This window comes from Callionymus lyra, chromosome 4, assembly GCF_982586985.1.
Source record: "Callionymus lyra chromosome 4, fCalLyr1.hap1.1, whole genome shotgun sequence".
NCBI classification, from domain to species: domain Eukaryota; kingdom Metazoa; phylum Chordata; class Actinopteri; order Syngnathiformes; family Callionymidae; genus Callionymus; species Callionymus lyra.
In genome coordinates, this window is record NC_141821.1 from 20,790,228 (window position 1) to 20,803,966 (window position 13,739).

The 13,739-nt window shown below is 37.9% G+C and overlaps 1 protein-coding gene across 1 annotated transcript; it reads left to right on the forward strand.

Annotated features, from left to right (window-relative positions):
• Positions 1 to 4,908: 4,908 nt before the first annotated feature.
• Positions 4,909 to 11,108, forward strand: dtx3la (deltex E3 ubiquitin ligase 3L a). The gene is made up of 5 exons (XM_087789137.1): positions 4,909 to 4,986; positions 8,103 to 8,182; positions 8,243 to 8,394; positions 10,304 to 10,515; positions 10,929 to 11,108. Exons 2-5 carry the CDS (start codon positions 8,104 to 8,106, stop codon positions 10,996 to 10,998), a joined length of 513 nt encoding a protein of 170 aa, XP_087645263.1. The 5' UTR covers positions 4,909 to 4,986; position 8,103; the 3' UTR covers positions 10,999 to 11,108.
• Positions 11,109 to 13,739: the final 2,631 nt, after the last annotated feature.

Consider the following 13,739-nt stretch of genomic DNA (forward strand, 5'->3'; position numbering starts at 1 on the left):
TTAATAACATCATTAAAAAAAAAAGAAAAAATATATATCTCATTGATCTGGACTAGTAACTGCAGTCTTAAAGAGAAGCTCACATCCCAGCAGACTCACATCTTCATCCATTAACGGCACTTTTTCCTGCTGCCGAATTATCCGGCACTATCGCGGCGGGTTCTGATGAGATGAGAAGTGACAGGTTCTCTGGACTGTTTGGACTGGAAGTGAACCACTCGACTCGCAGCTGATGAAATCTGCTACAACAGGCTATTAACTTGGAGTAAATTGTGCCAAGTAGGTTAAAGCAAGCCTTGTCTGTTTTAATATCACTGATATCTCTATTTGTTGTCGGCGGTTAAGAGACTCATCTGGCTGAGCCGCCGCCTGATAAGAGAATCACATTTGTCACAGTCGATCTGTCTCTGGGCAACTTCAGCAGGTGAAATCTGATCGATGTGACGTTCCACTTCGCGTTACAAGCTGTGGCATATGTCTTCTGCATTTCAATTTGTATCACGAGAATCACAACACGCGGCACAATAGTCAGAGTCCTGGATTGAGATCTCGGAGACGCATTCGACCGTGTTCTTTGAGTTACTCTGAAGACCACAAGTGGGGATTTCAATCTCCTAAAGGGCCACATTTTAACTGTGACTGCTCTGAGGGACAGTCAAGACATATGGAAATATGTTTTCCAAACATTTGAAGGCTTTTTTTATCTTGACTAAATTGGAAATATAAGAGTTGGGTTGTATTTGACTTCAATGTTTCAATTAATTTATTTTAGAGATTCCTTATTTACATGTAAAGATATTTAAAAAATAAATAAGAATGCACTTTTTAAAGAAATTATTTTCTTCGTTTTATTTATTTTATTTTATTTTATTTTAGATTGTGGATATGATATTAATGCCCTTTTTTACAACAATATTTTAATTTGCTTTTCTATTTATTTCAGGCTAAAGGACAAGCTCTTGATTCACTAGTTGATCGTAATCCAATTCTAATTGATGGCCGCTAACTTTGTAGTGACAGGATTAGATCATGGGTTTTTCCACAGGTATGTATTGATAAAGTTTCCTTGTGAAGAGAAGCCAGTTAATGTGGCTCGGGCACATTTTTTCTGATGCCTCGAGGACACTATGCATGTCCAACCTGGAAGTAATGGGACAGACCCAGGACACATCTGACTGACCATGTTGCCCATTTGACCTGCGTGTATATTCTCCTGGAAAATCTAAAAGAGGTTTGGATGGATGGATGGAACAATGAATGGATGTGTGGATTCGTAGTTCTATAAATGGATATAAGAATGGGTGGATTGATGGATGGATAGATCTTTGGATGGATGGGTGGATTTATGGATCTATGAGATGGATGGATGGGTTGATGGACAGGTGAAAAGATAAATGGATTGATGGATTGAGAATGGGTCGATGCATCTATAGATAGATGGATGGTGGACAGATCTATTGATGGATGGATGAGTGGATAGGTGGACGGATGAGTATATGGGTGGATAGATCTATGGAAGGATGGATGAGTGGATGGGTGGATGGATGAATTAGTGGATAAGTCTATGGATGGATGGATGGATGGATGGATGGATAAATGGATGTATGGCTGGTTGGATAGATCTATGGAAGAATGGATAAGTGGATGGAGGGATGGATGGATGAGTGTACAAATCTATGGATGGATGGATGATGGATAAATCTATGGATGGATGGATGAGTAGACAGATTAGTGGTATCTATGGAGTGGATTGGTGGGTGGATTAAGGGATAGGAGAAAAGATGGGTGGATTGGTGGATAGATCTATGGATGGATAGACACGTGGATGGATGGATGATAGATAGATCTATGGATGAATGGACAAGTGAATGGATGGAAGTATGGATGGATGGATGATGGATATAGCTATGGAAGGATGGATGAGTGGATGGATGGATATATCTATGGATGAATGGATGGTATGAGCGGAGGGATGGATGAATGCTAAATGATCTTCCTTACTTTCAAGTAAGAACAGGTTAAATTAGATGCATCTAATCACATCAAAACAGTGTTTCTTAGAAGCTGAGCTACAATAGAATAGATCTCTTATGTCTTCTAACAGTGAGTGTAATGAAAGAAACATTGAGGTGAAAGATGACAGAGTAGTTCATCATGTCTGGAGGAGCCAAGTGTCCTTCTCTCCGACTGCTCTGAGCTGATGAATATGTCTTTAGTGACAGTAGAATCAATGCGCTGCCTATGTTTCCCTCTGCCCCCCCGAACACTTGTAGAGACCACTTTATAAGACACAAGAGCATCAGTTTCTAGAAACACTTGGATCTATATTTCTGGAGATACGGCTGGAGATTCGCTGTATTTCCGACAGCTCTAACAAACGTCTAATGACCCCTGGAGCTGCTCCTGTGCCGGAGGAACGCTGATCTTGAGCACCAAATGCTAATTATAAATGGAGGTATTTTATTGACCTCTGGACAGATGTGTGAGGAATGAACCCCACCGGCACTTGTATTTTGATTCAATTAAAAAACGACTTGTGATGAAGCTGCTCCAGAACATTGAAGTCAAAACACAGAAAGACCTCCAGCCATAACATCCTTGTGATTCTTGCGTTCAAAACAATTATTTAAAAACTTTTTTTTTCCTATTAAACGCATATAAAGTCAAGCAAACCAACCAAATTAAAACAGTGAAACCACATTTGTCCCCTCCCCCTCTTCCTATTATCTCCTATTTGATCTCCCCCACCATGCTCCCTCACCTCCGTCTAACCAACCAGCGCCTCAGTTATCGGATAATTTGGTTTCACCCACGTGTTCGTCGCCTAATTAAATGTGTTGTACGCTGTCTGCTGAATGTCACAATTGATTTTCCTCTCTACAAGTAAGAGGAGACCCGTTTCATTTAGGACGGACCCCAACACACACACATGAACACACATACATACACAAACACACACACACACACGCACAGAGGCGTTCCCTTCTTCCGTCTTCAAATTCTGAATCCAAATTTCTGGTGTGTTTCTCCACCAGCTGCATCATTTTGGCAATATAATTCCACGGATAAATAAATAGGTCGCCCAGATGGAGCCATCTTGTGTGTACTTTCCATAAAAAAAAAGGAATATTCATGTTGTGACGCTTGAATGAAGAATCATTATGAGAATTCTTGTTGCATCACTCGGTGCATCTTTTGGAATTTGTGAGTTTGACTAATAATTTAAATGGTATTAGTGATGGGTGGATGAGTCAGTGTCTTCATTTTAAAAAGGCCACTAGATGTCACTCTTAGTTTCAGAATAATGGCAGGTTTCATTTAATTAGTAGTTCATAGCAAAAGGTTATAAAGCAGAGAGTGCCATCTAGTGGCCTTTCAAACTGAAGACACTGTATCATGATACTTCAAGAGCCGTTTCATGAAGCCTCATTGACCCATCACTACACAATTCAGTCCACATTACCTAATATTTTCTCCTAAATAAGCCGACTGTGACACACAATGAGACAGAAACCTTTTATTTTCCTCCAGTATTTATTTCAACTTTCCTCTCAAGAACCTCTTATTACTCATTTTGAAATGATCCTGCTGTGTTCGCAAAACTTTACTTCAACTCCCACCTCATGTGAAATATCAAATATCCTCAAGGGCCACATTACATACTGTGACTTTAGTGAGGGGACGCCTCGAAGAAAAATATGGTACGAAGAAATGGAGCAACAAGGATGTGAAAGAAATTAAAACAAAATAAGGTAAAAACACCAAAATGAATTTCAGAATATTATACAAATATTAAACATTACTTTGTTTTATTTATACAATATTCTTTCAGATTATATTGAGAGAAATGATCTCTCAACAAGAACACAAACAAGTATAACAAATAAAACAAGCCATATGAGGTAAGTAATTAATTCTTTTTACTTGATTATAATTCAATATGTATTAATCATTTGATTAACATAGTGTAACTACAATTTTAAATCGACAAGTGCAGATGTTATACACACACAAGATGTAGTGTCCCAAGTATCACAAGCAGAGGGAAATCAAGTCTTATATGAGAAGAAAGTCAAGATGGTATCTGTTGAAAGAAGGAGCCGAGAAGATAGTGAACCACTGACTGCATTTGAATGGAAAGAAAGGAGGAGACAACAAAGAGTGCACAAAGGTCAGGGAAGAAAGACAAAATTGGGCGAGGTAGGTCTCAAAAGAGCAGGAAGCACAAATGGAAAATGATAACATCTGAAAAGAGAGCATGTTGTCAGACCCAGACTACGGGATGGATGTAGTCATTCAGAACGTCGGCGACACCAATGTTGTTTTATTTTATCCCTGAAGTTACAATACAGGAAACAACAGTGAAAAAAAGTTCAATACGTTAATATGTTTTTGCTTTCTTGCTCATGACTAATTCAGTTTTCTTCTCATGATTAACCTGTAGATACGACTTGAACCTAAGATTTGAAACTCAAAATGTCACAGTTGAGCTTCTCTGTGACACTTTAGTTTCAGTCCCTCTCGCCTCAACCACACCCGCCGTCTGAACGACTTCACTTCCTGGTCTTCAGGTGTAACTTTAACTATTGGGTTTGAACAAGACTGCCAGGTTCATCTTCACGTTGATATTTCAGAGAAGTTAAACATGAACTTACCTCGACAGACACTGACAGCAGCTAATGCATGATTCAAACAACCAAACTTGAGGAGCAATTTGTGGTTATTTTTATTTAATTATTTCATGAAGAACAAACAGCATTTATAGTGTGAGGTTGTTTACCTCATGTAAGAATGTGAGATAGTGCAGGCATTCTTTAGACACACACACACACACAAAGCTGCTCCACCTGTCCGATCAGGTGAAACCACAACCCATTAGTGACACGCCCACTCACAACTCTGAGTCTTCCCGACTTGAACAACAGCTTCGACACAACAAGACAAACAAGCAGATTCGCGTGAAGTTTGGAGCAGCGCTTTCATAAGGTAGGATCTGACACATCATCACACATCTAGTGCCTTTATTTGATTTTCTTGTGTGTTCTCTCTGGGTTTTATGGCTGCAGCTAAACTGAGGAGCAACATTAAATCAGTTTGTTTGTTTTCATGTGAAGATTGCTAAAGAGCTGTTTATTGTGCGAGCGAGTACATCCAGCAGTTTAACATTCCAGTCATACGAGAAGGAAATCAAATCATGTAGATGTTTTCCTCCCCAAAAAGTTTAAAAAGCAGAAGAAAAACAACATTGGTTTCTATTCAACTTCAGGAGAAAAGACTTGAATGAAAGAAAGAGGATTTGAGTGGATGAAGGTTGACATGAATGTCAGTATGCGTGTCACATCAGGTCATGGGATGAACTATTCACTTTAAAATCAGTACTTAAATGTTCTTATACTTCCTCAATTACAGACACATCGATGATCCAACAGACAGTTGTTTTATATCGGTGCCCAAAATAATCCCGGTTGAACAAAACACAGATTTCTTGTTACGATAGAAAAAAAAACTTTAATTAAAGCTTTATAATTTCACGTTAGTTGGTCAAGTGATTACTATAATTAGTGTCCCTTGTGTGTCTTTTACGTGTGAAAAAAATAGGTTTTGTTGAGTGTATAGACTCAACGTTGAGTCAGAAAATGACCAAGACTAGAATGTTTAATTAGACAAATACATTCAGTCGGATTAACAGGACACAAACATGAATGAAAGAAGATAAATAAAAAATACAAAAAAATGTATTAAAGCAAAAAAATACTTAAAGTGCAACCTAAAGGCGACAACGGGGGGAACACAGAGCGGAAAACAAACACTAGTTAGGAAATATAAGAAGGTGAAATCAGGCAATAGAAATATTAAGAGGAAAACAAGATAAAATACTACAGCATGAGAAGAGACTAACCAGACACTGCTGCTGCTTTCGTCAGGAATATAGACTGACTGTATAACAGCAACAGAGGACGTTTACTGTTATAAGAACTTCCACTGTTAGTGCATTGTGAGAAGTATACGAGTAAACTGACATAACTGTAACTTGAACTTTTAAGGAAAAAAAAACACCCCCAAAAACCTTGAGAAAAGTTTCTCTCTGTTTCTCTTACGCTTATGTTAAAGATAAAATTATCAACTAAATGTACCCATTAAAATGGTCAAAAATTTGTTTAATCGTTAAAACATGGATTGACTGGTCAGTGATGGAAAGAGTTGCTCCACAAATACAAGGTAGAAAATCCAAAACTAATCCCAGAAAAGAGCAGGTAATGGGGTCAAGAGGTCAGAGCAGCAGGGGTGAAGAGAATTCTTGAAAACTTTCTTACAAACTGCTTGGACCTAGATCTTGAACATTTCATTTCAATTTAACAGACAGGATTCAATGTCTGGTCCAGGGTCCCCCCCCTTAAATTCCCCTTTTCCGTTCGGAGTTCTAGCTAAAAAAAAAAAAGAAGAAAATCCTTCAGCATTTTCTTCCATTATTAATTCTACTCAAAGTTCATGAATTGCGTCTTGCTTTTTTTAGGATATTGTGATTGAACTTATTCTATAAAAGCCTTCTAGCTCAGCTCTTTCATGGTCAACATAATATAGTAAAGTTGATTCAAATTTTACTCCAAACAAAAGGGAAAAAAAGAACTTAAATTATAAATAAAAAATATAGATGAATATTAAGAAGAATCATCAATTTACACTTTAATTCTCTCACTTCAAAGACTTTTCCGTGGATATACAACACTTCCTGTACCACTTTAACAGGATGATCTTGGGATCGCTATGATTCATGCTCTCGACCCACTTTTGTTTCTTAAACGAGAGCGTACTGATCAATGAGTCGATCGATGTTGCTTCTTGATTGATGGGTTTCTCACATCTTCAAGAAACAGCAAAGGCCGAAACAACATTGTCGGACAATCACTCGAAATAGAATCAGGGCGGGAAAGCGAGTCATAATTTAACCATAATTGTATTTAATGTAGTTACAGTACTTTGTAATACCACAAATACGTGTTTGTAAGTGGTTAGACAGTTTAATTAACATTCTAAAAAAAACATCCCTTTTTTCTTCCTGATATAAACCGTCAATGAACCGTGAATTAAATGTTTTTCTGTTAATATGTTTCTAGAAATAATTGTAACTTGACTTGAAACACATTGTATACAAATCTGTTTAAATGAAAATAAACTGATGAATCGGTCACAGGAACATAAAAGGACCCAAAAGTGTAACCATTGAAGTACACAAAAGAATAACCAAAAGACTTTAATAAATAAAGTCCAGAAAAGTATGAATCCTAAACTTAAACTCAACATCAGAAAAATGCGAGACAGGAGCAAAGCAGGAGGGAAGTTGGACCAGCCAACTGAAACAAAAGTACTCAGAAACTGTAGACAACGTCAGAAACTACTTCTTTAGAATCGTCCATCAGTAGAGTTCAAGGAGTGATCAGTGTTAGAGCCAAACCTGGTCTGTAGACGGGATCACCTGGCGATCACTTACTCCAGGTTTGAAAGCTCCTCATGAAGGGGGAAAGACCCTCACTGATCACCTCAACCTTGCACACCTGCTTCCTGTAGTCAAGACAAAACACATACAAGGAACAGAAACTAACAAAATAAGACACGATTTACAAGCAACATGATAGAATCTCAAATGACGACAGTACAAGATTTGATCAAGGAAATTCTGTAATAAATATAAAATAAAACCAAGCCAGTTTAAATACCGAAATCTAAAAGAAAATAAAGATGGATAATAGTGAAGTTAGGTTAAAAACAGGAAGTGAGGACAGGAAGTTTGTCCACAAACTAAAACCAGAATAAAAGCACTTTAGAAACTTCTCTGCTAAGATTCTTAAATGAAATACACAGAGAGAAGAGTGTGTGGTTTGATATCCTTGTCGAAAAACAGTATTTTACTCTTAGATAGCACAGACTCGGAGTAGAGCCAGTTGAAGTTGACATTAGTTTTCAATCTGTATCGCATTATTATTCTTACAATATTCGATGTTGTAATGATTTGGTTTTCGACCACTTAAGTCGGGAATTTTTATCGCAAAGTTCGCAATAATACTAACAATTTGACCATCACACGTTCCTTTGTTCCCTCACAGCATGGGCTCCACTCACAGCAGCAAACTACACTGTAACCAATACCTGGATGGACAAGGTCCTCCGTCGCTGCTCCATCAAGGTGTTTCCAAACACAATACCTGCAGAACGAATGAAACCACTAACACTCTTCTGTGAGCAGCCAAGGTCGGGGTGGAGGAGCAGTGCAGGACGACAGGCGTCAGTCAGCCGGATGGGAAGATGACCTGGGTGATCCTGCACCGAGAGCTGCCGGGATTCCCGGACCATAACACGCTGCAGATCAACTACATCTTCCCTGATGGGATTCAGATGGTAAGAAAATGTTTATTCGCGTATTCTGTCTTATTTTTTCTAAGCGATGCTGCTAGCATTGATACTAGGGATGTCCAACGTTCAGGGGTCTGGGGCCAAATGGGAGTCGAGTCATAGCAGCATTAGCATTGTGCTAAACATTCTAATCCTGGATGAAGTTAAAGAAAATCCACCTTAAAATGGTTTTAGCCAGCAGTCCGCTTCTGTAGCAAAGTGTAAAAAGAACAAAAACAAGTCTTGTTGAATTGTCTGGCAAAGCATGCTGGGAATGTCCTCCCATCATTGACGTTATGTCTGAGATAGCAAGAATACATTGAATCAACATTGATATCTGACTATAACAACATTGAAAGTGCTTGCTATGATCATTTTTATTTCACTTTATCAACGTCGTAAATATATATGCACTGCTTTATATTGAGACCCAGCTCTGTCCCACCTGGTCACAGGTGTCCAGTTTACACCACAAATGTCCTCTTCCAGGTCATCTCTTTGAGTGTTTTATTCAACAACATATTTGAAATGGTTACAGTAATTCAACCATTAATCAATATTGTGAACCACAATGAACCAGTCAAACTATCACTCGACATCGGATCAATATCTGAGATAGAATTATTTACTATTTCAATCAAAAGAAAATCTACCTTATTTTTTATTAGTCATCGATCACATGTTTCATTGGTTTATAAGGTAACATGTAGAGGTGCTTTCATCAAAGACAATAATGAAAAATGATTGACGTCAACGAACCTTCATCATGAATCATCAATGAAACATGAATGTTCTGGTGACAGTAACTGTTATTAACTATAAAATGTACTAGTGTGGACATACCAGACTAAATGTTGTGAACTACATAAAAACTATGCTTAATTTCTTCTACATTAACGTTGAGCAAGACAAGGGAAGCTATCCTAACAGGTCATAACTAAAACTGAAACTTAAAGATACTGACCATTTAAATGTATACAAAAATATATCCCTTTATCAGCAGGGATTGTTGCAAACACACACTAAGAGCTTTTTACTTATCAAACCCTTGAACTAGACAGATGTAGTTGATTTACTTTACTATTTGTTTCAGGTTTGTCCACTTTAAATTTGGTTAGAGATTGAGGGGACTCAAGAGTGAGGGAAGGACAGAAATGATTGTGAACTTCAACTTCAAAAAATCTCTACTGTGTGGCTGGTCGATGTTTTGTGGGTGACTATCTGGAAGTTGACATGGAGAGATACATTTGGGCCTTACTGATCAGGTATAGATGGACAAAGAAGAGTCATTATTTGGTTCCAAAACAAACTCATTAAAGCTAAGCTAAAACTGTTTCTATGAGATAAAATTCTTTCCAGCATTCCACTTGTCAAAATCATTTAAGGTCACCAACAGTGTTATGAAGCTAAAAGAGCTTGTCTTTATCATGTTATCTACAAGTCAAGGAATGTTTCTTGTCACTTCAAAGATCATGGTTCGATAACGTTCTGCTGTCACTCAAACATCAGACGCGGAAATGAAAGTTAAGAGAAAGAGCCAATGGTTTTAAGAAGAGAGGGTAGAAGGAGCTTTCTGCCACGTTTCCTGACGGACGACATTTTTTCCTGCTAAACAAGCCGACGATCAAGTTTGTTTAGTTTAGACGATGAGTGAAGTGATTTAAATATACACTGGTGCAGTTTGACCGTCTGTGAGAACACAGCGAGTCATTTAAGGGAATGTAAAACAATATCTAGTTATTTAGAAAGAATACAAATCAGGACGTTGATATGAACCTCCAGGTCTCTGAGGTGACGCGGGACATGTTTGCCAAAGATGAAGGTCCTGTTACAGAAATTGACCATCATATGTTATAACTTTAAAAGACACCTAACGTGAGTCATAATTGAATCAAACACGATGTTCCTTTTCTAGGAGAAGCATCCCCGCCCTGGCCAGCCTCACGCCGGTCTGCGTCTCTGTGCTTACCTGCCGGACAATCACGACGGTTGGAAAGTTCTCAAGCAGCTGGAAAAGGCCTTCAACCAGCAGCTGCTTTTCACCGTCGCCAACAACCAGAAAGGCTCTCAGGTCATAACGTCGACCGTTCCCCTGAAAACACTGCAAGACCAGACTTCCAACACAAAGTAAGTCAACCAGTTGAAGATCATTCAACGCAGAAGGACAAAGCTCAACAATCATAATCCAAAAGTCTATAACTTGCATGAACTAAGAGTCTTAACAGGAGGTACTGGAGAATAGTGTGAACCATGTCAGCCTCTTGACTGAAAACACATCCATACACCAGATTCCTCACCATGTAGTTTTCCATTTTATAGGAGTATTCAGATAAATCATCGATATTTAATATCTCCCTTTCTAGAAAAAACTAGTTGGAAAACGCCAATGTTAACATTTTCGTCTGAATCAGTTGATCTAGATTTTGCTGCTGCTTTACATCAGCTTTGAATTCAATTCTGGGCCACGTATGTATTAACATGCGAAGAACCTGTCAAGTCGTATTTTGGATCATTAATGTAATCTTTTGTCTGTGTTTTAGGGATGGATATCCTGACCCGGATTACCTGAAGAAAGTGAGAAAACTGCTGAAGGACAAAGGCGTCAGTTAAATTGATTGAGTCTTTGAGTTGTATATATTAGGTACTGCGAAGAAAACTATTTTAGAGTGTGTCCTTTACTGTGTTTTTAATGTATTTAATAAAACATGATCACATATAAATCTGTCAGTTTTGTGTCTATTTAAAGAAATTGAAGTTGAAATGTATTTAAAGATTACTTGTGTATACATCATATTTTTATCTTAAAAAGCAAATCTGTGTTTAAAAAATCATTAATATTGAAAAGTTCAAGAGAAATGCAGCATATTTATAAATCTTTAGAACAGGAGTGTCAAAGTTAATCACAGAAATGGCCACAATTTTTAACAGAAAATCTAAACTTTTAGTTTAGACTATGATTGTATCATCTTGTTCTTTCTCTTTATTTCTCTTTGTTCTTGTTCTTATTTTTATTTTTATGAATAATTACTGTATTGCTGTGTCTAATTGGAAAAAAACAATTTCCCGAAGGAGACCTCCTGAGGGATCAATAAAGTTCTACCTAACCTAAAATGTATAAACAGCCTCAGTTTTATTGCCAAAACACTCATTTTAGTTTAAAGCAAAAAGAAAACTGTACTGTGTAACTGACTCTAAACTTTAAATCGATTTTCTTTCTTTCTTATTTCTTACTTTCTTCTTTTTATAGCAAAAACATCTACATTCAAATCTACTTTTATATCATTTTATTTCATCACCATTTTTCCAGATTAATTTGTTGACATCAATCGTCTCTTCTATGTTATCCACAGATCAACATACAGCATCTGTGAGTTGACTAAATGATTATTATAATTAGTTAATGTTCTTGCGGCCTACATTAAACTCCTTGAATGCCAGTTTGTTCACTTGAATGCACATTTTGAAACCCTAAAAATAAAAATAAACAAGAAAATGCACAGTTGTAGATTTCTCTGTTAAATATGGGTTTAAATTGACTACAATATTGACTTTGTACTTTTCTAGTATGACACTGAAATACTGCTATTAATACAGATTCATCATTTAGTTTGTATTTCATTCTCCAAAGAATATGATCAACATGTGGCTTGAAGGATGACGGACAAGACGGGTCTTTATTTTTTTCATTTCCTTCCAGTCTCCTGGAGAAAAGAACACCAGACTATATTGCTCTAATTTTCTTTCTTTCTTTCACCAAACGTCTTTCCTATTTCTTATTGGTCCATATAGCGATGTGTGAACTTCGGGGTTCTAATGCTGGTCTGATGTTCTCTACAAACTGAATTACGTCCAGGTCTTTGCACTCACAATAAACTATAATCACATTTGGGAGGTCTCTGTAAATCCAGGAGCTACTAAAACCACTTTACCTGGTCGCCGAGACACACAGACACATACACACACACGCACACACACACACATCTGGCCACCAGTGGCGAAGCACACCGCCTGTCAAATAAGTCTTCATCGCGGCACACACAAACACACACACAAACACACACACAAACACACACACAAGCCATGATGAAGTTTAGGGCTTCAGAGCAACTACACATGAAATGAATTCAAATTCAGGAGGTTAAACTAAAGGAAGCGTAAAAGTGGCTCCACAAGCGCCTGGATCTGCTTCCTTCTGTCACCTTCTTTCGTTTGGTAGCGATGATAAATGGTCCACAGTGGGCGCTTAATTAAGCTCTTTAATTTGGACCACAATTAGCGTCCATCTCGTTCTCAGGAGAAGCACATCGCGCCTGTTAATGCAAAGACTTAGCGGCGGTGCATCGCTAATAAGTGGCTTTGTGTAATATGCACCTAAAGAGAGACGAGGGATTCCCCATCACAATTGGGCTGCGTCCCAATTCTACCACTTCCCCTTCCCCTTCGCCGACCCCTTATAAAGGAGTCTTACTCAATGTAAGATGAAACATTTAATCATTAATTTGATATTGTAATACAGTGGTCACCAACCGTTTGTCCGGGAAATGGTACGGGTTTGTAAGGCATTTGTTACCAGGCCTCACAGGAAGAAATATAATTTCCAGTTCATCTCATTGATACTTCGTACTGTCTGAACGTTGTTTTATTTTGAAAAAAGAGAAACTTATTTTAGTAGTACTGAGTAACATTAGCCTGTTATGTCAATACACTGGTTCAAAAATAAACCTATAAACCTGTGAAAATGCATAAAACTCTTGATGTAACCATCTGCTGATACAGCACTATGATAAGTATCATGGTATTTTTCATGCACTTAACATTTTTTTTATGTGCCGGTCATGTTATTTTATTTTTACTGTTTTTATCTGAAAGCCCCTGTATATAATATATTGCCGGCATTAAACTGGTTCCCAGTGCAAAAAATGTTTTAATAGACGATAAATTGTCCAAAAAAACAAAGTTCTCAGATCTCAGAAAAGTACCTAAAGAAAACCACAAAATGGTTTCTAAAGGGTTCTGTGATTAAAAAGTGCTGCCCTTAAATTCTTCTCCTGCTTATCAAGTGCCATCAGATCTCCAGTCACGGGCTTCCTTCTATCAATCCCCCACAATGTTCTCCCCGGTCTCCCCCATTTTTCTTGTAAAGACCCGACCATTCTTCCACCTTCCGTGCACACACTCCCTGAACTTCCATATATTTAAGAAAGCGATGGGATCACCTCCTCTTGATCTTTCCCCTCCTGCGATGGAGATCGAAGCGTCCGATAGTACGAGTACGTCCAAATGTCTCGACTCTATTATGTTGCTGGCTATTGAGCAACTTCAGCTCCCTTCGGGTGCCACCATTCAGTGAG